At 48.5% G+C, this 27,706-nt stretch overlaps 1 protein-coding gene and 2 long non-coding RNA genes across 3 annotated transcripts; 1 reads left to right on the forward strand and 2 right to left on the reverse strand.

Moving 5' to 3' along the window:
- The first annotated feature begins 6,585 nt into the window (after positions 1-6,585).
- LOC149357114 (kelch domain-containing protein 3-like) lies at positions 6,586-8,452 on the forward strand. The gene is made up of 2 exons (XM_089576512.1): positions 6,586-6,788; positions 7,897-8,452. Exons 1-2 carry the CDS (start codon positions 6,586-6,588, stop codon positions 8,450-8,452), a joined length of 759 nt encoding a protein of 252 aa, XP_089432638.1.
- Positions 8,453-21,813: 13,361 nt separating this feature from the next.
- Positions 21,814-23,980, reverse strand: LOC149357115 (uncharacterized). The gene is made up of 2 exons (XR_016289872.1): positions 23,838-23,980; positions 21,814-21,984 (listed from the first exon to the last, which is right to left on the reverse strand). It is a non-coding gene; the product is annotated as an uncharacterized LOC149357115 (long non-coding RNA).
- Positions 23,981-24,627: 647 nt separating this feature from the next.
- LOC149357116 (uncharacterized) lies at positions 24,628-27,441 on the reverse strand. Its single transcript, XR_016289873.1, has 3 exons — positions 27,371-27,441; positions 26,478-26,542; positions 24,628-24,750 (listed from the first exon to the last, which is right to left on the reverse strand). It is a non-coding gene; the product is annotated as an uncharacterized LOC149357116 (long non-coding RNA).
- Between the last annotated feature and the right edge of the window lie 265 nt (positions 27,442-27,706).

Raw genomic sequence — 27,706 nt, forward strand, 5'->3', positions numbered from 1 at the left:
GCTATCTCATTTAGCCCATCAAGGATGGCGTCATGGCTTACATTATCAAAGGCTTTCTTAAGATCTATACCTAAGATCGCCTTCAGGTTGCCGAGGTCCAGCTGATCTACTATATCTGCATAGAGTCTTAGCATTGTATCTTGGGTGGTGAGCCCAGGCCTAAATCCGACCATTGCCGTAAATGCCCTGCAAATGCCGTAATGGCCCTGAGGGTATAATAAATAAATAAATAAATAAATTTCATCTGGCCAGAGGTCGTTATCCTCTATGTATTTGGTCAGTCTGGTCAGGATGACCTTCTCAAGCAGTTTCCCTACACATGAAGTTAGTGAGATCGGCCTGAGGTTCTCCAAGCTCGGAGGTTTGCCCTGCTTGTGTATAAGCATGATCTTGGCCTTCTTCCACTCTTCGGGGACAGCGCCTGCTTTCCACACTTGGTTGAGATACCTAGTGAGGCCATTTATTGATTCTTCATCCAGATTTCTCAACATTCTGTTATCTACTCTGTCGGGCCCCGGGGCTGACCTTCGTTTTAGCTTCAGCAGTTTCATCCTGACCTCGGCTCTTAATATGGGGGCATACAACTCCTCATTTGGTTGTCCCTTATAGTCGTAATATTGTGCGGCCCCATGGGGAGCAATATACAGTGACTTGAGCGTGTCAATAAGTTGCTCATCTGTGCCGTTAAACTTATGCCTAGCTTTTATTTGCTCAGTTCTCATAGCTGTATTAGATTTATTTGGGTCTATAATAAATTTGAGCAAATGCCATGTAGTGGATTTTCCGATGCTTTTCTCCATTTCCTCGCATCTATTATCCCATCACTGAGATTCCAACTGTCGAGCATACCTTTCTAATTCTACATTGTGTCTAGCTATTTCCCCTCCTTAGGTTTCTGTTCCACTTTGGCGTTTCAGCTGGTTATTTAGCTGTTCCTTCCTTCTGTACATGCTGAAGAGCCTGCTGTTCATTCTATCTTGGGAGTCATCTACGTGAACCTCCTCAGTTGCTCTTTCTACATGCTCAAGCAGCGTTGCCGTCCAGTTCTGGATACAGCTTATGTCGCTATGCTCATGTTCTTCTCTGATAGCTCTGAATTTATACCAATCCGTAAGCTTCTCTTGCCTGTAGGTTGTAGGTTTCACGCTGACTTTTCTGCTGAGCTCGAGCTCTAGTAGAAAGTGATCGCTACCCAAATCTTCCTGTCGGTTCCGCCATTTCACAATACCAGCGTTCCTACATAGCTTAAGGTCGGGAAATGTGTCCGCTGTAACGCTGTTACCAGTCCTCGTGGGACAGGAGATGTCATTTGCTATGTAGAAATTGGCTGCTACTATATCATCCAGTAGGGCTTGACCCTTGGCGTTGTTGCTTACGTAACCCCATTCCTGGTGCCGGGCGTTGAAATCGTCCATTATGATCAGGGGATTTCTCCCCGCGAGTTTAACTTCCCTTCTGAATATGGGGCCAAATTTTACTTTCATCTTTTTTGGTGGGCTGTAAATATTTAGAAGGAATATGCTACCCCTATTCTTTTTTCCAGTTAAAATTTCTACGCATATTGTCTCCGTGTGCTGGTTTCCAATGTCGTGTTGGATTACCGCGATGCTGCTTTTAACATACGTTACTACCTTGGTGTCGTTGCCATCCTTAGCAGCGTACCCCTTATATCCCGATATATTCCAGTTCCCTCCCGTCTCCTGCATTGCAATTGCTAAAGGCGGGTAGTCCTGGCTGAGGATGTACTGTTGCAAAAGCGATCGTTTCCTGTCAAGATGGCGGCAGTTCCATTGCCATATTTTCGACGTGCTATTGGCCATCAATTCGGATGTTAACGTTACAGGCCTGGCCTATCACTTGGATGTGCCTCGTCAGCTGTTCGAGTTGTCTGCACACTACCGACTCGAGGTTCTCTAGTCTAGCGCCGAGGATGGCCCCGTGCAATTTGAGCTCTTCGAATGACTTCTCCATTTTTTTTCATTTTCCTTTGCTAGTATCCTTTTAATCTGGCTCTCAACTGTTATCGTTTCATCCCGCTTTCGTTTGGCAGGCCTTACTTGGTCTACGCTCATCTCTTCAGAGATGTTTTCAGCAGAGTCGCTGAGTTCACCTGCTTTGCGGATTGCCATCGGGGTGGCTGGTCTGAGTGGCGGTTGCGGCTTTTTCAACTGCTGAAACTGCTGCGCAAGTTCATGAATTGCCTCGGAAATTTTATCTATTTTCTCATTTCGTAGCCGTTTCGCTGCTGCGTTCTCATCTACTCTCGCTTCTAGCGTTTTACTTGGGTTGGAGACCACACCCGCGAAGCTAACCGACCTACCTGCTACCAGCGCCTCGCCTGGCGGTGTCTTCTTCCCCGGGAACTTGGTCTTCTCCGCCCATGAGTTTTGTCCTGATTCCCTTTGGGATCGAGGTGGCGCCTCTCTGCTCCTGCTTCTGGATTGTGAGGCACTTCTGGGTCGAGATGTGCCGTTAGAGGACCGGCCTTCATCTCCGCTCGTCCTTTGGTGGGGCCTTGCTTTTTCTTGTGGTCTGCCCCTGACTTGCCCTTGCTTCTGGTTCCTTTCCTCAGCATCTTTGGCGATCTTTTCCGCCTGACGCACTTTGATGATGTGGGGTGTCCGGTAGAGATTCTTACACCGGTTGTCTCCGAGCACATGGTTCTTTCAACATAGCAAGCATTTGGGCTCACAGGTGTGGCCGCTGGCTCTGCATCCCCGGCATCGGACGTTGGTGGTGTCAGGGCAAACGTCCGAGCGGTGGCCGAGCTCTCCGCAGGCATAACATACATCAAACTTCTTTCTATACAGGCTGCAGCGATAGGCTACGCCGAAGAACCACACCTCCCTTGGGACCTCGGGACCCTCGAACAGGATCAAGACGGTCTTTGACTTCTTTCCTAATCTTCTTGCCCCTCGGATGTCCTCGTTTTCTTGGAGGCCCTCGTGAATGTGTTGTGTTGTCAGGCTGAGCGGGATGTAACAGATGACCCCTTTTCCGCCTTCCGGCATGGCCGCATGAGCAGTAGCTTCGACTTCTTGCTGTTCCACTCTGAGACTTGTAATCCTTTCGTATTTTTCAGCTCGTTCCAGCGACGGGGTCACGATGAGCAGAGGCTGGTTCTTGACATTCGCGATAAACTTGTCTTCTTTCGATCCTGGCCGCAGCGGTAGAATTTATTTGGAGGAGAAATTCTAGAGGCCTGTGTATTGTGCGATGTCAGTGCACGTTAAAGATCCCCAGGTGGTCGAAATTTCCGGAGCCCTCCACTACGGCTTCTCTCATAGCCTTAGTCGCTTTGGGACGTTAAACCCCATAAACCAACCAAAACTTGTCTTCCAGGAGGACTGTCAGGCCAGCCACCTCCACCAAAATATTTCTTAGGAAGGGTCCAGTCTTCTTCATCAGCTGATCTGCACCGCCTTTGGGGCGACATTCGTGACACAAGTTCGGTTTTGCCCGCCCAAACGAAAGAGCCACAGGCCGAGGTTAGCCTGCGAGCAAACGTGCGCGGTGGGTTTGCGACGCGGGCGACAAAAAAACATGCGGCTAGGATAGTGGACTTAACTATATAGCAACGCTCTGCCATTGAAAGGCGGAAAGTTGACGCCACCGAGAGGCGTTTCTCAGCGTTCGTGCGGAGGTTAGTCCAGGTTTCGCGGGCTACTTCTCCGCTGGCGAGGAATACTACTCCCAGGACTTTCACTCCCTGCACCCACTCCACCTCGCCCGCAAGGTTCGGTGTGGGTGACATGCTCTGGAACGCCGTTTAGCCGCACCGTCCACATCCTGCAGAGACACCTGCTTCTGTAAGAAACAAGGCCCGGTCATTCCAGCGATGGCGGAGCCCTCATGCGGCTTTTTTCTGAACCACCGATATGGTGATCGGTATTCGTGGCGCGTGCAGACTTAGTGCGTCGACGGGTGACTATTTCCGTTCGATTTTTGAATATGTTTGTCATTTCATGACATTCACACGAATGAATGTTCCAAAAAGGACATGTACTCTTGCAGTTACCAAGATTAAAAGCGCTAAAAGCCCTTATAAAGTGCGCATAAGTGGTCAGGAGGGCTCTTCTGCCATTACGGGTTTGTTTCAGAGCGAATTGCTTTTTTTACGCCACATGATAAGTACTGAACGCTTTCCAATCCAGAATTTTGTTTAGTTGATCGGTCATGCCAGTCGCATTGATTGGGATTGAATATTTGACGGCCTTAAAAAGACGTGAAATATATATTGCTTAATGCTTAAATCCTGCGGTACTTTTTTCTTTCGTTTCGCGCATGTTTTGTTGCCGCCTTATCGTCTAGCAGGTGCTTGGTATAGGTGTCATGCAGCTCTGGTCTATTCATATCGCGAGCAACAACCACTTTGTTCAACCTTGCCGCGATGGTGGAAATGTGGTGTGAATCGTTGGTATTTCGCCTTTTCATTTCCTGTTCTGGTAATAAATGCCTAAGGGGGCTGAATACCTGCAGCTGTTTCTGGTGAGATATAAGCTTGTGATTTGGTCACTGTGCCTTGTATATACACCTCTAAATACGTGGTTTTGAGGAAAGGAAGTGAAGCCGTATCTGTCTCACATATATCGGTGGAAGCCTCAACCGCATTGTGAGAGAAAGGAGGAAGGTGGCAGTGAAAGGCGAAATAAAGAACGAGGGGCCGTAGTGGAGGGCTCCAGAGTATATTCGACCACCCGGGGATCCTTAACGTGCATTTACATCGCACAGTACACGGGCTCCTTTTGTGTGTTCCCTTCATCGAAGCGCAGGCCGCCGCGGCTGGGTTCGAACCCGGTCACTCCTGCTGAATAGCCGAGCACGCTAACCTCTGAGCCCTCGCGGCAGGTATCTACCGGTTGTGGGAAACGTGTTACGAGCGGACCGCCGCGGGTGGAAGTTGTTGAAGAGGCGATTTGCAACGCACAGCGCGAAAGTGTGTTGCAGTTACGTGATCGGTTGCGGCGATAGCATCGCGCCCTCGTGCAGTGGCCAGGGAAGCTGACCCGTTTGCTCCGCCGCGGGTTTGAAACGCCCTCGTGGCAATATTAATCTATTGAAATCATTCGCAGTAACGGTGTCCGATAAATTACGTTGGTTATACGCTTCCCGTACTGTGTGAATTGGCAGTGGAATAGACGCTTTATTTGCAAACACCGCTCGCCTCTCTCTTTTGAACTACCGGGCATAATGTCTTTAGTTTTTGAGCAGCAGAAAGAAGGGCGTTAACACTGTATCTGACTGCCTTCTATCGACTTGATAGCGCTGTTTTAACGCAATAGCGTCAAAGGTCCCGGAGTCCTCGTCGGCGTTGTGAGCGAGAGAGCACGGGCATCGCTCTGGCAGGTGGTTCCCAGAGAGCGACCTAGGAGGCGGATGGGCCGCCTAGGTCACGTGTCTTTGTTGCGTCATCAAAACCTACCCACCGGATAGTGAGCAAACTGCACACTGTGGCAGTTAAATAAATGATTGGTAGCTCGGGAAGAGCAACCTGGGTCCCACAAGACCCATCGCTTAACCACTGCACCAGTGCGAAAGGAGGGGCATGAGGACTCCCAAGGATCTGTGAGTGTAAAACAGTGAATGGCCTTCATATACGGGAATTAACCCATCATGCTATCACGTCGTACTCTTAAGGCGGAGTTTAAGTGTTCCCTCCAATGTTATTTTTTTTACGCGACAGCATTAAATCTCCCGTTCGTCCAGCAACTTAGCGTCAGCATTGTTGGCACTGGAAAATGCTGATTGGTCGAGAGGGTAGTGGAGTAGGAAAGCAATTTTGCTGATATTAAAAAGAAAATGTGGTCGAAATGGAAACCGCCGCTGAGGAACGTGCGTTAAGTGGGATGTATAGAGGCCTTGTACGAGTACCAGCTACCCCACATGTCAGCGATCTTGTCGTGTAGCGCGTTTGATGTCGCCTTTCCTAGCGCGTTGATCTCCTTTTCCAACGGCCGCATTTTCGCAGACTTTGGCCTCCTCCTGATGTCAAGCGTCCCAAGCCCGAGCCTGCCTCCTGGGTGCGTTCATGGCTGTCTAATGGTGACGTTCCCATTTCTCTGTGACCTTACGTGCCCGTCTATGTAGGTCTCCGCAGACTGGATCCGCGCCTGTGTTCGCAATCTTACGAGCACGGCAAATCTTGTGTGCGCGCAGGGCCTACAGTCCCGTGGCTTCTGAAGCAATCAGAGAAGGCGTTTGCAGTCAAAAGGCTAAATATTCCTAGCGCTTCACGATATCACATCGAACGATGCACTAGTCTGTAGCGAAGAAATATGTGTCTCGGTGTCACACACGGCTGCGCCACCTAGTGCGTAGTGCCCTTCCTGTCCTCCTCGTGTCCTCCTTTCCCTGCGCAACCCTCCTTACACGCTTTCCCTCTCTCTTCTTCGCTAAGCCCAGAAACAGTTGCTATATTGTCATAACAGGAGGGGATGAGCCAGAAGCTATCACACTAAAACGAAGAGAAGCTCGGAGAAAAAAAAAACGCCTACCAAATCTGTTCCTTCCCAGTGCTTGCCCGATTGCAAGAAGGAAAAATTAACGCCCGGTTTCATCTCTGAGAAGACTGGTCATCACTGCACGATGTGGACTGTGCGGCTGAACGGCGTTCCAGACCTCGTCAACAACATGGCTGTCACCATCAAAGGGAAGGTCTACTCGTTCGACACGTTCTACAACTATCACGATGAAAGCGATGGAATGTTATTGCAGCCACTTAGGCGCATACACCTTCCACCCCGTAACGTGAAGGTGGGGTGTGCTGCTGACCGAGTTGCACTCCCAAGGTGAGCCGATTACCTGCATCGACCACGGCATTGCCGCCTACGGGCAGTGCGTCTACATGTGGGGGAGTTCCTCGGACATAAGGTCGGGAATTGGCGGCACATACCGGTACGATACCTTCGCTATGACAGGGAGCCGCAAGAAGATGCTCGGCCAAGTGCCGACAGTGAGCATCTTCTTTTGTTTGCATGCTGGGTCGATGGATGTACCGTCTTTGTCAAAAGTAACCAGGCTGCATGGTTTGCTTCAAGCTTGTATAGTGGGGCCCTTCTGGCTTTCCGGAAGATCAAAGGGTATTGGAGGGTAAGAAGACCCCCAATCTTTACCTTTAACGACCATTTCAGCTTGAGGGAAGCCGTAAGGGCTCCACTGTACGAGTTAAAAGCAAACCATGCAGCCTGCTTACTTTTGACAAAGGCTGTACATCTTAGATAACTTGGACACGGAATACTCGTACCGTGTATATTTTCTCAACCCGGAGAGCCTGACGTGGCATCGCGTTCCGACCAGTAGAGAGGCCCCAGCTAGCCGCTGCTTCCACACGGTGTCCGCAGTCGACATACACCGTCTTTCCCCGGCCCCTCCAAAAGGGGCTGAGTAAGACGGAGGAGCGAACTTTAAGGCGCCTGCAGACAGGTACTCTACTCTGTCCTGCAATCTTAAAGCATTACGATCCAAACACGGATGGGCGATGCCCGCACTGTGGGGAGACCTGTGATATTGTTACGTGACGGCAAGCGATGAAGAAAGGACTGCATGACCGATGGCGATGATATGATTTCATGTTTGCGAGCCTAGCACGAGCGCTCCTGCCCATGCCACTGCCCGCTTCGTCGTCTTCTAGTCCGTCACAATATCTTCCACATGGTGTGGGCATGTACTCAAAATCCCCACCTCCCCCCTCCCCCTACCCCTTCCAGAGAGGCATGGGAGACTGCCCTCCTCAACTGCTCCTCGCTTGAGTCTCAAAGGGCTCTGGTGAAACGGGCGATAGACTGGGCATTGTCATGCGGTGTCCCGGACTAGGGACGCCGACCATGTAGCGGGGCCACTCTGTGGCTCCCAAACTCTATTTCAACAATTAAAAGTTTTCACCACCACCACCACCAGTCGGAACCCGCATGTTTGGGGTGGTCAGGCGTTCGACATAGGGGTAAACGACCGGTACGATGATTACTTGTATTATCTGGAAACCACCAGCTCGATGTGGGTGCACCCAAGTGTGGAAGGTGTGCGCCGCAATGGTCGCAGACATCACTGTGCCTTCGTGCATGACGAAGACCTGTACATCTCTGGTGGCTGCAAAGGACAGGTGGGCGCCTACTTTGGAGACATGCACAAGTATGACATCGAGAACTTGTGTTGGGTTGAAGTGACACCACGAGGGTTACGCCCATCTGCTAGGCGCTCGGCCGGCTGGAGCGTGATGGGAGAGAGGGTGTTAATTTTCGTTGGCTTCGGATCTGCACCACACCATGCAAACAGAGAGCGTGGAGACAATGCTTCTGAAGAGGGAAAGGTGGTGACGGACCTGCACGTGTTGCACTTAGCACCGACACTGCGGAACTTTTGCCTCCTTTCTGTCATCGATGAAGGTCTTGATGTAGGTGGATTACCGGCAGCTATTGGAAACCAGATCTACGCTATCTCTTCTGGCTCATCATGACAGCGCACTCGTGCTGCGCCTCATACGAACGGCGCACCTTCTGCAGAGCCACAGACGGTGGTGAGGCGACGACGGTAGTGATTTCAGGGCCTGTACTTAGGTAGGTAATAATTCTTTTTTTCTGAGAAACGCCTTAAAAACCGAGCTTCCGCGGCGGGCAGCCATTGGTCCCCTATCACCTATGAGCGCCCTGCTCTGCGATTTGCGTTCCACCCTCGGCAGCCAGCGGAACCGGGGCCAGCAGGATTTGACTGAACCACGCTCAATCGTTCGTCATCCGTCAGATGGCGCTGTCGGCGCTCGCGGAATAGAGTCACTGGAACTCTATTGCAGAAGGGCGAAGGAACTTTTTCACCCGCTGTCATGGCGTGGCTGACTAGCTACGGCCATGGCACTAACAAAATAAACAAAATAAAAATAAATCTTGCAAAATCAGGGAAAACATTCTTTCCCGTTTTTTTTTCCATTTCTCAGAAGGAAAAAACGCTCGAAAATTTCTTACAGTAGTTACGGGCTGTTGTGACTGTACTTCGGACCACGTGGGCCCGATCAGGCATCTACCGTGAACAATCACCAAGGCCGACAACCTCGCGACGACCATGGGAAGTGGGATGCTTGGAATGCCCCTTGCGAGCCTCAGCGGATTAGTGTAGCAGGAATTTCAAGGGCCATTGTCAGCAGTAACCACAGCGAAATTCCTTGAGCGGAGGTGACCACTATAGAGGCGAAGGCCGGGGACGCGCCGGAGTTATTGTCCGAGCGACCACACCAAGGCGACGAGCCGGCGCCGGTCACGCTGGCGGATAATTGAAGAATTCTGTGGCCCCGACTCGCGTTCTGGGCATTCGGCGGGGAGGCAAGTTCATTTCACCTGCTGGAAGACTTCGGGAGATTCCTTTCCCGCAGGGCTGGATGAGTCGGCATCTCCTCCTCTCATCAACCAGCTGCGAGAGAGTGGAAAAACCCGCACCTGCCCAGCCGTGGGCGGTAACAAGAACGTCCCCTTCGGTCCATCCGATTGGACAGTGTTCGTCGACCATTATTCCCCAGCCAGGGATCTGGGGAAACCGAACGATATTTAACTCGGCCGTGAGTGTGGCCGGGAGAGGCCTGCTAGCTCCAGTCGACTACGGTTGACGAAGACGTTGCCCTTCCACTGAGAGCCATTCTCAGTCCCGCTCTATGTAAATAATGTAAATATGTGAATACAGTTTTTTCCTTCACTTCCCCTACTCCCCGTCTCCCACGTTTCCTTCCTCCTTCGGCAATGCGGCGGTGATCCTGGATCCGATGCCTGGTGGGACACGCTACGAGCTCGGCAAAATATAACAACTGGTGGCAGCGGTGGGATCTTCCACGCTTGGTCCTGGCTTCAGCAGTGGTGAGCGCTTGACTTTCTTTAAGAATCTGCCAGGCTTGATAACTCTGGAAATTTAGCACTACCTGTAGATTGTTTTTCTGCACGTGCTCGCTTAAGCATTTCACGTAGCAGCTTATTTTTTGAAAGTCCTCGTTCGAGAATTGCCATGGATTTGAGCAAGCTAAAGAAGCCAGAGTTGATGTTGCTGTGTGAAAAGCTGGGTATTGAGGCCAGGAAAAGTCACAGAAAGCCGCAGCTGATTGAGGCTATTAAGGAATGTGGTGCTAAGGAGGAGGGTGACAAAATTTGGGAGACCTGGGAAGTCATTCAGGAGGGAATCAGGAACGCTAAGGAGGAGGCCGACAGGGTTGAAAAAGAACGCAAGGAGGAGGCTGACAGGATTGAAAAAGAACGCTTTTACCGCAAGGAAGCCGCTAAAAAGGAGGCCGACAGGGTTGAAAAAGAATGGCAGGAGCAATGCCGTAAGAGACTCGCTGATCTCGAGGAACTACGAAAACGAGAACAGCAGGAGCTCATACGTACTACTCAGTTTCTCAGACAGCGAAGGGCCCGAGATCGGTTGCAGACTTTTCAGAGAGGCGAGAGCTTCAGAACGTTCCTCGCGAATTTTGAACTGGTATGTGCGGAGGAGGAACTAGATCAGGGCGAATGGTCAATGATGTTGCTGGCCATCCTTCCTTGCGATGTCAGCGCCGTATTAGCGCGACTGTCCGATGAGGATGCCAGAAACTACGACAAAGCCAAAAGTGCCCTCTTCCGATACTTCGGAATTCGCGTACAGACCGAGTCTAAAAGCCGAAGTGATAGCAGCGGGCCGCGCTCCCGTCAGTGCGTCAGTGACCAGCCAAAGAGCCTCGCTTGGTCAGCTACGCACCATGTAGTTGCTCAGAAGAACAGTGGCAGTCGGGAAGTTGATGTGATAGTCTGCGGCACAGAGCGTCGTTGTCTGTCACCTGACAGCGACTGTGGCGCTCCAAGCCAGAGCGCGGCGTTAGCTGAAAAGCGCGATGCCGCGCAGATTTCTCTTGCAACCCAGAAAGGCGTAGGCGCAGCGCAAAAAGGTAGTCCTCCAGAAAGCAGTCGCGCGCTGAAAGTGGCAACTACAAGTTCTATTGTAAGCGAGGAATGCGCCTTAGTGCTGCCTCGAAACAATGATCAGTTCAACGATCAGGGAACGACAGCCGCTCGCGACCAAACACCCGAAATTGAGTTATGCTCCAATGAAACCAGCGTCTCTTTGCCAACTGGCCGCGTCGCGATCGAGAGCCCGCTCGAGGTGCGTCTGACCGAGGCAGCCATCTCCCAAAACCTGCCTAAGCAGCATCCCTCGATTTTCTCAAATAGCTTGGATATGCTGCCCAAAGAAAAAGGCCTTTGTTTTGGAAATAACGCTGCGCAGGTCCTTACCATTTCGAAGGCTCGTGAGATCGCAGCGCCAGCAGAGCACACAGTTGAACAGGGCAAACCTGAACCTGTAAGCCTGATAAATTCTCACGGTGATGAGCTAGGGCAGGCTTTATTGCAAACTGTGGATGAGACGAACCCCGGCGACTTAAGCCGTGACGGCTCCGCGTTACCTAATGACGAGCCAGCGCAGGACTTACTCACTTATAGCACAGGGGTAAAGAGTACCGACAGTAGTACAGGCTATAGTGAGTCTTCCGAATCAGGCGCAAGTGATGAGCTGGGGCTAGGTGAGGAACGTAAAACGAATCTAGTGTTGCCCCACTCAGATGGCTTTCTCGAACTCCTTCGTGTGGACAGAGAAACGTTCACCGCTGAGCAAGAAAAAGACCAATCTCTACGCAAGTTGAGTCCCCAAAGTGACATAGGTGTGTCACGGAAGAAAATACCTTTCCAGCTCCGTTCTGGCCTGCTGTACCGCCAGTATAAGGATAGGAAAGGTATCCAACACGACCAACTTACTGCCCGCGTCGCGATCGAGAGCCCGCTCGAGCTGCGTCTGACCGAGGCAGCCGTCTCCCAAGACCTGCCTATGCAGCATCCCTCGATTTTCCCAAATCGCTTGGATATGCTGCCCAGAGAAAAGGGCCTTAGTCTTGGAGATAACGCTGCGCAGGCCCTCACCAGTTCGAAGGCTCCAGAATTCGCAGCGCCAGCAGAGCACGTAGTTAACGAGGGCAAACATGACCCAGTAAGCGTGATAAACTCTCACGGTAGTGAGCCAGAGCAGGCTGGATCACAAACTGACAATGAGGCGAACGCCGACGACTTAACCTGTGACGGTTCTGCGATGGCTAGTGACGCGCCCCGCAAACCAACAGCGAGGGTTTCCACGGAGCGGCAGCGTAAAGAGGTGGCCAAACGGGAAGAGTTAATTAAGGGGAAAGTGCGGCTCTTGTTGACTGCTCGACTGAAATCCGAACCGCGTAGCCGCCCCAATTTGGCACCTCGGTGCTCAAGAGTTCGCACCCGCCCCGTGGGAACACAAGCCATAAGAACGCAACGCGCGAACCCAATCCGAGAGGGACGGATACGCTGGCACGGCATTCGCACTCGTTCGTTCCCTTCTCGCGTTCTGCTTTCTGAGCGTCAGCCAAACTTCAGAACAGCGAGACTTGGACGAGGAACAGTTAAGGGTCCCAAGCTGAAATTCCTAGCCTTGTGTCCTGTTGCACCTGCTAGAGCAGCCATCGGACCGCGGCCGCGCAGGGGGCGGCTGAAGAATAGGAAGTAGTAAATTCCTCTGATTGCAACGCCGTTTGCAGACGGATTCGAGGAATAATCTCATCTTGAGTTGAATGCTTGTTTCTTTTGTTCATTTAACTCTCCTGTACAGAAATGCAGGCTGGAATTCCTAGCATTATGCAATGTCTCATCTGCTAAAGCAGCTGTCGGACCGCGGCCGCGCAAGGGGCGGATATGACGCATAATCTCATGTTGAGTTTAATGCTTGTTTTTTTTGTCTTTTGTTCATTACACTCTCCTATGCGAAACGAGAGCGAAATTTTGGAGCTTGGCATTGCGGGACTCAGTTCACATGCGTTGCGGAAACGTAAGAGATAATGGCAACGCTGATGGCCTCAGCCGAAGCTTTCCCGTGTAATGCCCTTTCCTGACTCCCCGGACGTTAATCCGCTATGCAAATTTGTATTTTGTTTTTTGCTTTAGCGGGAATCATTTTTGTCTGTTTTGTATGTGTGTTCAGCAGCTCCACCTTCCCTTTGTGCTCGCACGGGCGGTGGCTTTCTGTGACATAAACCGTGCTACGGCAATCCCCCCCCAAAAAAAAAAAAATTTTAGGAAATTTTTCCCTTTTGGCTAAACAAGCTCTCTGTATTCTGGTTTGGTCAAACTTGGAAACTTTCGGAGGAGGACGTAAATTTCACGCTACAGCTCATTTTCTCTAAAGAGGTTTTGTTGACCGAAAACAGCTTGGCAGTTCTTAAAGTCGGTTTGGCGCTTTCTGCTTGTTGGGCTGTGTACCTTGCTGGTTGAGACCGTTACAGTTGTCAACGAAGCATGAAGAACCTTTGGGCCCAGCTGTGACCAAAAGCCGAACGGACACAACTCCAGGTCTCTGCGCGCACCAGCGTTGGCTGCAACCAGTACGAGACCTCTTCGGGCGGCGGACGTGCTGTTGTGACTGTACTTCGGACCACGTGGGCCCGATCAGGCATCTACCGTGAACAATCACCAAGGCCGACAACCTCGCGACGACCATGGGAAGTGGGATGCTTGGAATGCCCCTTGCGAGCCTCAGCGGATTAGTGTAGCAGCACCCGCTCACTTTCCATGACGCATAAGCAGTTCCTGGCGCATATCTCGCCACCTCCTCAAGACGCCAAAAGCTGTTCGGGACAGCGTTGCAAACATAAGCGGATGTCGTTGCTTGATCGCTCGTTTCGGAGCGCTGTAACTGCTTCCCTATCACGTGGTTCTTTTTGTATTTCGCGGGCTTTCTTTTAAGTCAGATAAAAGAAGTTGTATCAGTGGTACTTAGCTGCAAACAAGGCAAACGATTATTTTTCTATGGGATCTACAACTCCTGCATTGACAATTTCTTCCTGAAAGCAATAATTAAAAAGTTAGCTAATTAGTCTTTGCTAATTAATCACGTTTGCATAATAAAAATACTGCAGACTAGGACACGCGACTATCAACCACCCTCAGTTGGTCTCTCTCGGCTAGGGATAATCCTCTTTTTAACAAGCTTGGTTACTTTTAGCTAGGACACCCTGTATATCTCCAGTTTTATTGAATTGTCACGCCGTGGGTCTGAACCTTAGTGGTTAGCGCACCTGGCTCTCGCCCAATGGACCTGAGTTTGAATCCCGCTGATTGTGAGGTTTATTTGTTTGTTATTTTATTTGTGGCAGACTTGAAGGTCATGTTGCGTACATGGCGATCTCAGCCGTGCACCTGTAGCAGTGAAGCTACTGCTTCAAAAAAGTGCAACCACTGTTGATGATGATGGCACAGCCTGTCTGAATGCCGTCTGCCTAACACAGTGGTGCTAGACATGCCAGGCCCAGTAAAGCCGCTTTAGAAGTAAACATATGACCGCCACCGTTTCTCATTTAGGCTGGCATGGGGTGTTATTTCACAAGTATTACTGTGTAGGAATGTGGCCGAAGTTACAATGCAACGAACAGCAGGGTTTATAATGCATGGAACCCTATTATCATTATGCCAGATCTAGACCACTACACTGTGTAGCAGCCAGGAAAATGCAGCACCCATCAACTCAGCAGCGAGGTTCTACTGTGGAAAGCTTTCACTTTTACCTTGAGAGCAAAATACTTAATATTTTCATTTACTTGATAGCCCACAATGTCAAACTGAACTCAGTTTGCTTTTTGCTTATATGTGCTGCTGAGGTGCATTGATATTTGTGTACTTCCTTTTCTTGTCAAAAAAGTATGCTCAGCCTAGGAGATGGAGACCGCCGCGGACTGCCAGCTCCAGCTGCCTGCTGGGCAGGACACTATCATAGGTTCTGCTAGGGATGATGGAAAGGTGATTGTGCGTGTTCTTAAGTCATATAGTGTATCAAATACCATAGTAGAGTGAGTGAATGATTCTTAATTAAATTGGGGCTGGTACATAGTGAAATGGGTACAGTTTAGAGGATGATGCTAGCTTACAGTAGAAACATATACTAGTCCCAGTAAGTGTGCCGAAAAGGGTAGCGTGCAAAGCATAGACGTGTGGTTTCAGACAATATCATGTAAGGCACAGGTCAGCATTTCTAATTTGTCATTTTTGTACTTCATTACCTGACGATGCCATAATGGGTCTGCAGTTATTCTTGTCCTGAGGAAATTCTTAGTACACAAATAATTTTTGATCATGAGGAGGCTGCCTTGTTCTGTCAGGTATGCCTAGTTGTTGGTATGTGAAATTTATTCTCATTTCTGAAGTTTGTTTGAATTAGGGCAGAGAACATTATTTCAACTTTTGGCGGTATTTGACTCGGAATGAAGGGAAGCTAGAACTCTCAGAAGATTGTGCTATATATTTCATGTTGCACGCAAGCAGTTTCTTTTTTTTTCGAATTATAAGGCTAGAAATAGAAAATCTACTGATTGTGGACACTGCTCGCTGTAAAAGAGTGCATTCATGCCTACATAATTTTTATGTTTTTCAGCTGTTTGTTTTAAGTTATGAAATATTTAAAATCCCTTGATTCATTGCTGTTAATGTGTACAAATGCGAACTTCTCCACGTTTGCTGCAGGTCTATGCAGGCAGTGGGCTCTGGATGGAGCCTGGTGCCTGGCAGATGCTCCTGAGAGCACCAACAGACTCCATGTTCTGCCGCGGTGCTGGTGTGTTGGACACCTGATGAGCTGAAGAGCCGCAGCGTGACTGGCGTGCTTTCAAATAAGTGCCGGTCTCTTGGCAGAACAGAGGCGAAACCGGCATTTACACTGGAAAAAGTCTCTTCTCTGAAAGGTGCTAGTGCTTTTTTTTTTCTTTGCTTTGAGTAACACCTAGGCAATCAAACTTTGCTTCAGCCAAATACAGTCGCGCTCACTTACAGAAAGCGTGATAGTCATGGAGATCCTGTTCATTGTATCCGAGGTTTGTAACAACTGCAATGTCCTTATTGCAGCCAAAACTGCAAAGTGGGGCAAAAGTGACGTTTAGTTTTTGCAAGGTGTGTTATGCCCATGCGTTTCTTCATGTAGGCTCTATCACAGCACTTTCAGAGATCTCCACACTGTTTGTGTGGCTCTCGCTAAGATCCGTTCTGCTAGTAACCTGATTTATCTATTTGGTTGTGAAATTAGCGTTCTCAACGACTGGTGGCAAGTCATTGTGCGCGTTCTCCGATCTTGCTGCGACAAAGATAGTGCAATTGACATATCTGCACAGAATGTATAAATAGCGCTGCCCGTTGTTTCGAGTAATCTCTGTCTTTGGTTTTCATGCAAGCATCTCAATGCATGCAACAACACACAGCAGACGCGGAGTGGGTAGTCCCATGTGTCGTCAGCAATCAGAGGTTGGCAGATAAGCAGTCAGTTCGCAAAGGAAACGAAAATCGTTTTAAAGATATCTGCCACACGGAATAAACTGAAAGTTTTGGGTATTGTAATTTAATGTGTTGGGAATTAAATGCTACAACAAGGGTATGCACGAAAGTAGGCTTCATGGCCCCTTTAATGGTGAACATTCGTTTCTGTGTTTTTACAATGAGAGTGGTAATTCTGAATCTCACTTTTGCATTTATCATGTATCCAGTTGTATTCAAATGTGGCCTATTTTGTGTTGTATTGTGCAGCTCTGTTTCATGTCTACATGGGAGACATACCAAAGGAGCTTGCAGAGAAGAGACTGAAAGCCGTGCGCGAGCACCTCTCATAGAAGCTGGGGGACATGCAACGAAAAATTGGAGGTCATGATGTATAAATTTATTTTGCCACTTACCTACGCCGAAGCCGTCAGGCGTCCCCGCCCAGAAACGTTCGTTTCGTTTCGTACCAGCGTCCACCGCAGTCGACACCATTTCGTCCTGCCTGGCCACCACCGCAACGTTTCCGTCCATGGCGGACACCGGACAACCTACCCATTTGTTATGTCTGCGGCATTCCTGGCCATGTGATGCGTCCCTGCCGCCGCCAAGTGTTGTCCCCTGCTGCCAATACTGACCCTCGAGGTTACGCCTACGCCCCTCCCCAGCCTTTTCACCGCACTTCGCCTTCTGAGACCACTGCTTCCTCCGATCTCAGGCCGTCTATTCGCCGCCGTGCTCCATCTCCGCGTCGTCGCTCGGTTTCCCCGATGCGCCGTCGTCCCTCTTCCCCTTCGGAAAACTAGTGCCCGCAGTTCCGGAGGCAAGAACTGCTTGCTCGTCGCCAAGCTCAAGACCGCGACTTTCTCCGACAAATTTGATCCCGGTTTCTGTGGAGGGCACCGATGCTTTCGCGCTTGTTGACACCGGTGCTGCTGTATCTGTACTAAGTGAGAAATTGTGCCGCCATTTACGAAAAGTGATGACTCCGCTATATGGTTTTATGCTTCGCGCCGCTAATTCGCAACTTATTGCGCCTTTGGGGGCATGTACAGCTCGAGTTACTATTCAGGACGTTCTGTATATTGTTGAATTCATCGTCTTCCCATAGCCTTCTCACGACGTCATCTTAGGCTGGGACTTTCTCTCACAACAGGACGTTGTCATCGACTGCGCTCGTTCCGAAGTCGGCCTTCTTCCCTTCGGCGACGACTCTGTGAACGCTTCCACTAACTTGTGCTCCAAGCTGACTGTGGCTGATGACGTCATGATCCCGCCGTGCTCTGCTGTGCTCGCCTCTGTTCATTGCGACTCTGGATGCAACGGCCCTGTCATCTTCATCCCGTCCGACTCCTCTGCTTCTCGCCACTGTCTACCCCTGCCATTCGCCGTGCTTACCGTCTCAGCCGGCTGCAGCGCCTTGCCCCTGACGAATCCATTCCTGTGCCCCTCCACTCGTCTTCGCGGTGAATGCTTGGGATGTGTCCAGCCTTTCGCTTCCGTCGTCGCCTGGGACCCTTCTGAGGACGACTCCTGCCGCCTGCAAGTGTCTTCACTTACTTCCTCCTCACCGTCTCCTGATCCCGTTCCCGAGGCCGTCTTTGCGGGCTCAATCGACGCAAATCTTTGGCCACCGGAGAAGACCCAGCTTGCGGCCCTGCTAGATAAGTTTCGGTCATCGTTTGACTTCTCTCACCACCGTTTTGGTCGCACTTCAGCTGTTACCCATCGGATCGACACTGGCGCCCATTCGCCGTTGCGCCAACGCCCATATCCCGTCTCGGCCACCGAACGCCAGGTTATCGACACCCAGGTCAATGATATGCTGCAGCGTGGCATCATACAACCATCACAGAGTCCTTGGGCTTCCCCCGTCGTCCTTGTCACCAAGAAAGACGGCTCTATCCGCTTTTGCGTTGACTACCGGCGCCTCAACAAAATCACCCGAAAAGACGTCTCTCCGCTACCCCGCACCTCCACCAAGATGTAACGGCCTTTATTGACAGTTGTGAAGGCCGGTTAGAGCGGACAAGGACAGGTCCGGTCCCGGAACAGTTCACGCTCTCGTCTCGCGCCGCGCGTCGGCTCTGCTGCTTCAGCTGCCGATCGTCGTCTTCTCGCATCGCGCCTCGCCTCGGTTCTGCTGCTCTGACTGCTGATCATCTTCCTCTTTACAGGTTTCTTTATTATATAATAAAGCTTTCGTTTGCCCTAAATCTGGTTGTCAGTATATATATCGTAGGGCATTGCAGACCCTTTTGGCCAGCTTAATTGGAAAATATTAGTAGCAGGCGCTGCCTTTTTGCAACAGCTTGCGATGCACTAATCGAAGAAGCTATGTTATCATGCGCAATGTGCAGCACACATTTATGGGTGATGAAAAAACTTATCTATGGTGCGCCATTAGGACTGGGGTCCCTCATTAGGCCTAACACTATCCCGATACCTGCAAGCAGGATCTGTGCCAACAGGGCGACGCCATTAGAACCAACAGGTCTGACACCGACAGGTCCATCACCATCAGGCCCATCATGAACAGGCCCATCACCAACAGGTCCAACAGGCCCATCAACAACAGGCCCAACAGGCCCATCACCAACAGGCCCAACAAGCCCAAATTACGGGTTCCTTGAGCCTTCACACCGATAGGCTGAAGGAATTTTTGACTGGGACGTACATGAACGAAAATAATGCCATGCCAAATTGGCTCCTGTGCTGCCCTCGTTTTGAACTTACTTTACTGTTTTTTATTCGCCTACTATATAGTGGTGCATACCATGAAAACTGCCATGAAATCAGGTCTTCGCTGCCAGCTTTTGATCAGGGCTGTAAGGTTACATCACTTCATCTACTATAATAGCTTTCAAAGCTCAAGCAGACGACAAACAGATTACCCGCGCTGCTTCCGCCTACGGCGCAGCCGCGCCTGCAGACGGCAAAAAGAAAGCGTGGCTCAAACTCACGTGGTACCAGAGCGATTGGCTACGCTGGTTCAACGGCTGCACGGGCAGCCGGTGAATAAATGACACGCTGATCGTCTTGCCGTTTATACCCTCGCTTTCACCTGGTAATTACTTGCGCAATAGTGCGGACGAAACTGAAAGTTCTGCATCGACGACGTCATCACGCAAACTTTCACAGTCCACATCTTCAAGTAAATATGTAGCATTTGCTTAGTACGCCCGATATATAATATTGGAAAAGCTGTGAGAATCTACCCGTCTAGTTATGAGCCGTCTTGATAGTGGTACGAACAGAAAACTTCAACAATGGTCTGTAGTGTTCATCTTACCAGCATCGACGCAGGCGTTCATATCAAGGCTAGACAAAACGTCATTGTTCCTGACTAATAAAGTAATACACCAGGTGCATTGATAATGATGTTTTTGATAAGGAAGGATTCGAACAAAATTATTTAACCGTGACCGTCTTGCCTTTCAGATCAATAACGAAGTGCATAACAGGCGCCAAAATAGCTTTCATAGGGGACATGAACTGGCACATAAACAAGTTTGGAGGGCGATTACTACGCCTACTATGAGCTCTGTCTTCAGTTGAATAAAAACGGCTTCCCTGCTTTCAGAATTTTGGTGCGGGATCACTGAGCTCTTTATGACTTACGCTGCTTTAAATAAGAGTGGCGCAGCAACCTGGAGGGGCGCTATATTTTGGCAATGGTACTGCAGTGTAGCCAGGTATGCAGGGGAACTCACCTTACTTTATCCAGGTCTCCATTACAGCAGTAAGATCATATTGTAGAGAGGAAGGCTAGAAACTGCCAGAAAGAAAGAGGACAGGAGGTAAAGAAACGAATACGACACCATGGGCGCAGCATTGTTTCTGTTTCCCTCTTCGTCGAAAATGAATCACCTAGCCCGAAAGAATGTTCTTCTAAATGGAAACACTGTTGGCATAAATGTACACGTGCACTAAAGTCGTTTAAAATTTCATTTATGGATTAGATACTGCAATGAAAACGTAAAGGTTATCGCTTTCCTGCCACTGGGCGTTGATTCCTTCTACTGAAGAATGCCGTCATTCTGGATTAGCTGAGCGAAACCAACGTCACTGATAACACGCAGCACACGCGAGTGTTCCGTCTTTCGCATCAAGATTTCGCTGTCTGACTGCCTCGTGAAATTTCGTTTTGTTTTTTTTCCTTGAGAAGGCTGGCGGGGTGGTACAGCGTCAATTCATTGTCCTTAGCTCCTCAGCTCCTTGCGTGCCTCTGGCATGTGCACGTGTGTACCACCTGGTTCCCTTTGACCGCACCAGTTTTCATGCTGTGGCTGGATGCTGCTCAGGTTTTAACCTGGCCGCGTTTGGTGAAGTGATGTTTCTACCTTGTTGAAATTTTGGCCTCCTTGCTCCACTAAACCAGCTGGCAGTATGCGCTGGTGCTGTCGTCTCGTTTTTTCGTCGCTCTCATTTTTAGGGCTGCTTATTGTTTCAAGATGAATGACCGATTAGCCCAAAAGAAGATATTATTCAGTTCATTCTGAGCTAAACCTACTGTTCTTTCACGGTGATGGTGGCGGTGGTGGCGAACTTTATAAAGAAAGTGAGATGAGTTAATTGGCATTGTATTTCACTGCAGTGTAGAAATTGTATTTATATACAACGTTTACATGTAGCAGTGGTCATCGCATATAGTACCCATCATCCCCAGTCGAAAAAAACACCAGCCCGTATCTGGTGTTTACACCAGACCAGAATTTCAGACACGGGTTCAGGTGTGACCCGGCCTGGTGTGACTCGGCCTGGTGTGACCAGGCCTGGTGTGACCCGGTCTGGTGTGACCCGGTCTGGTGTGACCCGGACTGGTGTGACCCGGACTGGTGTGTCCCGGTCTGGTGTTACCGGGTCTGGTGTTACCGGGTCTGGTGTTACCGGGTCTGGTGTGACCCGGGCTGATGTTTTTGGTGTGGCCCGGTCTGGTGTTTTCTGATGTGATTTAATTTGGTGCCGTGCTGACCGGGTTAGGAGCCTTCGGGAACAATTTGCCTGTTTCACGATATGTGCCGCCCGCTGTGGAGCATAAAGAGCATACCTGGTACCGAGAAAACAGGTTGAAAAGAAGCGCACGTGGGTGAAGCAGGCAAGGTGTGGCTCCACAAGACGCCAACTTCACACGTGAGGAGGCAAGTGTGAGCTCGACAGCTGCCCTCTTCTGTCTTTGGTACTGTTGCTGATATAAACTGCACAAGTACAGTTAAACCACCAGCTTATGCAATGCTTGCGCAGTTGTTCACTATCACTGGAGAGCTCAAGGAGAAGAAGAGTTGTGTGTACGCAGAGTGGCCGTGAGAAAAACGCAAATTCAATGTGCTTTGATAGCGATGCAGTGCATTAGGATACACATAACAGCATGCATACACCAGCACTCAATTTTTACACTTACCAATAGAAATTTTAGGGAAAGAAAATGAAACAAAATTTGCACGCATACGCCAATACTCAATTCGTATGATTGCCAAAAGAAATTGCAAGGGCATGTAGAAAAGAAAAAAGAAACAAAATTTATTCTGATTCGCTTAGCTCTTTGAAGCAGCGGGCCTCTTTCGGCGAATTTCGCAAGTTTTCTGTGATAGCCACAGTCTTATGCTTTTTTCAGCTTTCGTGGCTGCTTCGTCCGTCACTCCCCGACTGCGGGCATAATGCCTGAAGAACACTGAAAGAAAATCATGCATAAGAGTTAAAAATAGCGCAAGCTTTGTTATTATTCTGGCTTCGGCAGAATTGTTGATGTAGAATGAGACCGTCCATGTTTCAACACCTGTAACACAATTAGGGCACAAAGCTGTAGCTCTGACGATGCACAATGCCATTCCTTCTGCTTTTAGTAAGTGTAGAAGCATGTGCAATCTCAACAGAACAGTGCAGCAGTAATGGTGAGCAAATTTAAGCGAAACACCCTAAAACACAGCACATCAAAAGAAAGTTGTAAATGAGCCTAGAATTAAGCCTAGAACACTTCTGCCTAATATGAGTAATAGTGCAACAAGCTGTTCTGATTCTGGGTAAATCTCAGCAGATATGAAAACAAATCACTTTCTACACTCTAGAAAGGTTGCAGAAAGCTATGTTGCCAAATCTTGTGCATGTGCAAAGGCCATGAGTGCCAATACTGCAAGCACGACAGCTGCTGTGACACTTTGCACTGCCTACATCATCAAAATGAGCATGTCGCCTTAATATTCACGCCAAGTGTAAAGCAGAAAAATGACTAAGTTCATCAGAAAAAAGCGTTTGTCAATTGTAAGGATGCAGGCTGTGCCCAGTGCCCTAGCAGATGCATACATGGTATGGTCCTGAACACAAAGCCAAAGAACACGAAGTAAGGGCTCAGTTGCATTACTATGTATGCGAAGTGTACAACAGGTCGAACTGCGTACATTTCCCGAGAATATGTTTGTGCTAAACCATCCCATAATTAGTGCCTTTGCTAAGGCAATAAGATGAAACAATAACAAAAAAGGACAGGAAGATACATAAGAATGATACCATCAGCATTTGCGTTAAAGGTGCACTAAAGAGGAATCTGAACTCATACTTTTACCGATGGAACTCGTTCTACACGTTCCGAACGTTCTTAGAAACTGCGAATTATTTCCCTGTGCAGTCGGTTTCTCTAGTTTAAATCGAATTAAACACCCGGTTCCCGCCTTTTTTTTAATTCCCCCGCAGACAGTGGGAGGAGTCGACTAATCTTTCAACCAGTCCTGTGGCGGCTTGCCGCTCTGCCATCGGCGGAGCGATACGGAGTGATTGGCGAAAGCAGAGTCCACGCGTATCTTTATTTCTGTGGGCCTAATTTGCAGCTATGTAGTCTCTGAATAGATCTATTTAACCACGGAAATGTGGATATTCACGGAAGCAAAATAAAAACGAAAGCAAAGCCGCCATGCGACTGCCTGCAAGGCACTCCATGCGTTGGCTGACTCCTCCCCGACTGCGGAGAATTAAAAAAAAAGGCGGGAGCCAGACATTAATCACATTTAAATTAGGAAAATCAGCCCCACAGGGCAATAATTCAAAATTTCTAAGAATGCTTGGAACGTGTAGATCGGGTTCCCGTGGCAAAAAGACGAGTTCTGATTCCTCTTCAGTGCACATTTAAAGGTTTTAAAAATGCGCAGCTCTTAAGAACCTTACTTTTCAGCTCAACATTGTCATGTGACAACAGCCTATTTTAGCATCACAAAACAAGTTATGTTCTTTGGTTGTTGCCACAGATGTGGAGCGCTCATGTCATACACTCATCTAGCAGCTCAGCTCTGTAGGAAGTTCTTATCTCTACCAAATGCTTCTCATTGTGCCTGTCAAGTAGCTAACTGCACATGAATTCTCGTGCACAACCAAAAGCCATGCAATGAATTGATCCATTCTAATATGAGTCAAATAGTGTTTGATAATTATTACCTTCTCATGAGCTATTGCCAAGGTCGAGATAGCCTCCTTTCATATGTTAATGCAATATGACAATATGCACATGTGCTAACCCCAGTAGAATACAATAATTACCCCTTATCGTCTCCACCTTCAGCAGCGTCAGTGGCTTCTGCGGTGCCTTGTCCCCACCCTCTGCCAGGAATCTGTTGGACAGCGTTCCTGTGAAGCTGCGCTGAGCCAGCACTTCTGTTCACCACAATGTGGTTGCCGCTCTTTTGACAAACAGCGAATCTTTTGGCAGCGCCATGGGAGTATCGTACGCCTCTTTAGATATTTCATGGCCATTGGCCAGGTGTACCTGCAGGAAAAAGAAAAATGGCATGCCAAACTGAAAGGAACGTATATAATGTACAAATTATCATTGTTTACCGAGTGCATTCTGACTTAAAACTCAGTGTTAGCACTTGCCACATCACCAAGGTCAAAATCATTTAAAACTTGAAAATAACTGCAGAACTTAAGCGTGGACATAAACAGTGCGATGGGCATTTAGTGGCACTTCTTAACAGCAGTGGAGTATCAAAGGTAACTGCATGCAGTGCTTGTAACTGACTAATGCTAATCTCAATTCATGTTTGGAATGCTATCGGCAAATAATTTCAGAAAAATGGCTCTACCTTGCTGGACATAGCCAATTAGTATGTGCGCACAGTAACAAATGCTAAAAAATAAGAAAAGCACACAAAAAAGCCGTGCTGTTTGTGCTTCACATGATATGGTGCCCCTTGTAGAGTGGAATGGTCACGAAATTTCTATAGCAACCAGATGCCCTTCTCAAGACATGTCATGATGACTAAGCAATGCGAAAGACCACACACAAAGACAAGCTACCCCTCCGACACAGAGCTGGCCTCTCATGCTTCGAATTTTCTTTCTTGAGGGCTTCCAGCTCCTCTTTTAGCGCATTGCTTTCTCTGAGTGCCACAATGTCCTCATTGGCACTTCTTTTCGCAGCCATTCTCAACTTCTTCACCTTTTTTGTTGACTAGAATTAAAGCATAGGCATAACCAATATAAATGCAGCAAATGTGTATCATGCACAAGTCATCATGCACTTCGCATATAATCAGCATACTGGCATTTGTTTGACCATTGCAAGGAGATTCACCCACTTGCCACAAGTACATTAGGCGTTTCCTCATCCATAACACGGTACTGTTGGCCGCAAAAGTTTGCAGGATCTGTGATGCGTGGCGGGGCGAAGCAAAACAACATTGCTACGTGATCTGCCATAACAGAGCATAGTATCCAGGCTCATGTGAACCTCAACACCACGCTCTGTGATGGCAGATGGCACAGTCATTCCAGAATTGTAAAGCGAGCTGTAGCTACGTCTTGCCTGAAACCAGCTATAAAAAAATTTTGCCCCTACTCGATAATTCACAGCGTAGACCAACAGGTCTCCCAATTGAAGGAGAGCGGTTATCCGGAGCAGTTACTTTGCGGCATTGCTGAAAGCTTACTAAGAGAAGTTACTGGGTCCTACAAAACTAAGAAAATGAGCTACGAGGGATGCCCTGCCGTGATGCCGTATGTTCACAATATCTCCCACAGAATAAGGAGGACAGCTAACATGTACGGAGTCCAGGTGGTTTTTTCAGCTGCCAATAAGCTCATTGGAATGTGTACAAAGGTCAACGAGAATGAAGACCACAAAAAGAAACCTGGGTGCAACATCAAACATGAAAACACCTATGTAAAGTGTGACGAAAACGTCATTTACAGCATTCCGCTCAGCTGCCAACAAACTTACGCAGGGCAAACGGGAAGATGCCTTCACAAGAGGCTCCGGGAACACGAAAGATCATGTGAACAACTTGCAAAGTCCGGGAATCTGGCAGCTCATTTCGCACACTGTAAATGCATACCCTTGCTAAAAAACATCAAGGTAATAGGTAGGGCTAGAAACGGACGGGAACAAGAAATTATCAAACCTTTTGCAATGCACATTGCTCCAAAACAAACCAAACCAAACCAAACCAGATAAGCAATGCGTCAGCTCCCCTTCAGTGATGTTAGGGGGAACAGAATTAACCTCCCTCAAGAACAGTAATCTTCGGCTGTTGTAAGCGCGCGTAGTTTTTACCTGTTTTTCCTTCATTCTTGTCGTCAAATGTGTGTATATAGTCATGTTTCTTCTGAGATTAAACAGTAGTTAGAAAGCGCTTCGTCCTGTGCGTTTTCAGTGTTTTTATAGCGCTCACCAATTCCTTCAAGTATGTATTTCCAACTCGCCCCAGTAGTAGCTCTTTTGTCTTTTACATTGCAAGACACCACAGCTACTCCCACAGGCAGTCACTTCCATACTGATGGTCAAAAAAATTCAAGTGCAAGAGTAGGGATCCTTACCACATCGTTGCAAGCTAGCTAACGACTTAGGTTGGGCACAAGGTACACTCATAGAGAAAAGTTTGCTGGATGTCGATTTTCAGAAAATATTTATTTTTGCATTGCCTCGCCAGTCAGTCAGCTGAAATTTGTTCAATAAGATCGAGTATCCATGTCCCCTCCTCATTCTAGGCTTTTGATTAAATTGCTCTGGCTAACAGCTCAGAGAAAATGTTTCACAAAGAACTCTCATCCCACAAATTTTTATCCATTATTGTACAAGTACACTGCAGTATAGCTAGATACCCTCCGCTGCACAAAGCAAACAGAAGGAAAGTATCCATTATGTGACAGGGTGAAACTTGCACTGTAGTTCAAACTTACCTGAAGGTTGCTGCTGTAAGCTGCAGGTACTATATAGCTGCTAGCTTAGGTCAGTCACATCCACACTGTATGGACAAGAAAATAAAGTACGAGAGAGCACCTTATACAGCACGTTGTCAACGATGCAGCAAAACACAATCTCTGTCGAAACTACAATGCCCACAGGGTTCACTGATGAACCACGCATCAGGGCACTGACAGCATATTTGATGATCCACAGCTACACAGGAGTAAGGAAGAGAGGTCTGGTCACAATCCAGGAACATGTGGCTCTAGGGGTGTCATATATGGTCCTGCTATCACGTGTACTATACACCCACAGTGATCAGACGACACGAGAAGTTGTCGAGGCTTTTCACATCGCAGGGGATCAACTGAATTGCGTCAGCAAACCATCTGTTTTCCTCTGCGATAGGGAGATGAATTTTCTCGGGAGCACCTGACGAATGTTGCGTTTCATGGTTTTTAGTTTTTTATGTTTCTTCCCTTTGATTGTTTCTTCATCAAGGTTTCAGTGAATCAACCTTTTAGTTGCGAGTCAGCGCTCGTCCTGTGTCCCTTCTTTTCTTGTCCCTTGTAGTTCGCGCTGTTCAACTCCTGCTATCTGGCTCAGCATTGAGCCCTGTGGGCATAACATGTTTGGCAAAGTTATACCAAAGCACTGCAAGAGCTCATTGCACTCAGTGATTGGGAAGTAAGTGAAAAATGTGACTGAAGCTCGCAAAATTTAACACAATAGTTAAGCTGTCCTCACTGCACTCACTGCACTCACTGCACAGTGCAAAGTACTGTGCAGTGAGTGGATGGTTGGAGACTTCCATTTGGCAAGCCTAATAAATAAATTGATAAGCTGTGGAAGTATGCACAACTTTTATATGACATTTTCAACCTACCTGTGCTTTGCACGGCTTGGCATAATTAATGTAGGCACCAATACACTCGGTAGCCGGGCCACATCCACACTGCAAAGGCAACAGAAAAGAAAAACTCACTCGCGAAGCACTGAAAAACTAACACCGTCCTGGCACTATGCTTTTCGTGCATTCTGTTTTATCGTAATTTTGAACCTACGCGCAATTGCCTTAAGATTCACACCATGCAACTACACACCGTCTCAACTTTTTTTTCACAAACACGAGAAACACGTTTGCGGCAGCTAATGCATAGTGCTTGCAATTTCCACTCCGTGGCAAACAAGTAGCGCAACAGAGTACAACTGCGTTAATGCG

This window comes from Amblyomma mixtum, chromosome 3 (genome assembly GCF_055824585.1).
Source record: "Amblyomma mixtum isolate Tamu chromosome 3, ASM5582458v1, whole genome shotgun sequence".
Taxonomy (NCBI): Eukaryota; Metazoa; Arthropoda; class Arachnida; order Ixodida; family Ixodidae; genus Amblyomma; species Amblyomma mixtum.

Bases quoted from the DNA above. Each gene is read 5' to 3' on its own strand.
- LOC149357114 (XM_089576512.1), top strand. From the start codon at position 6,586: ATGTGGACTGTGCGGCTGAACGGCGTTCCAGACCTCGTCAACAACATG. The intron at 6,789-7,896 runs GTGAGCCGATTA...CACCACCACCAG, and splicing joins GACCGAGTTGCACTCCCAAG to TCGGAACCCGCATGTTTGGG.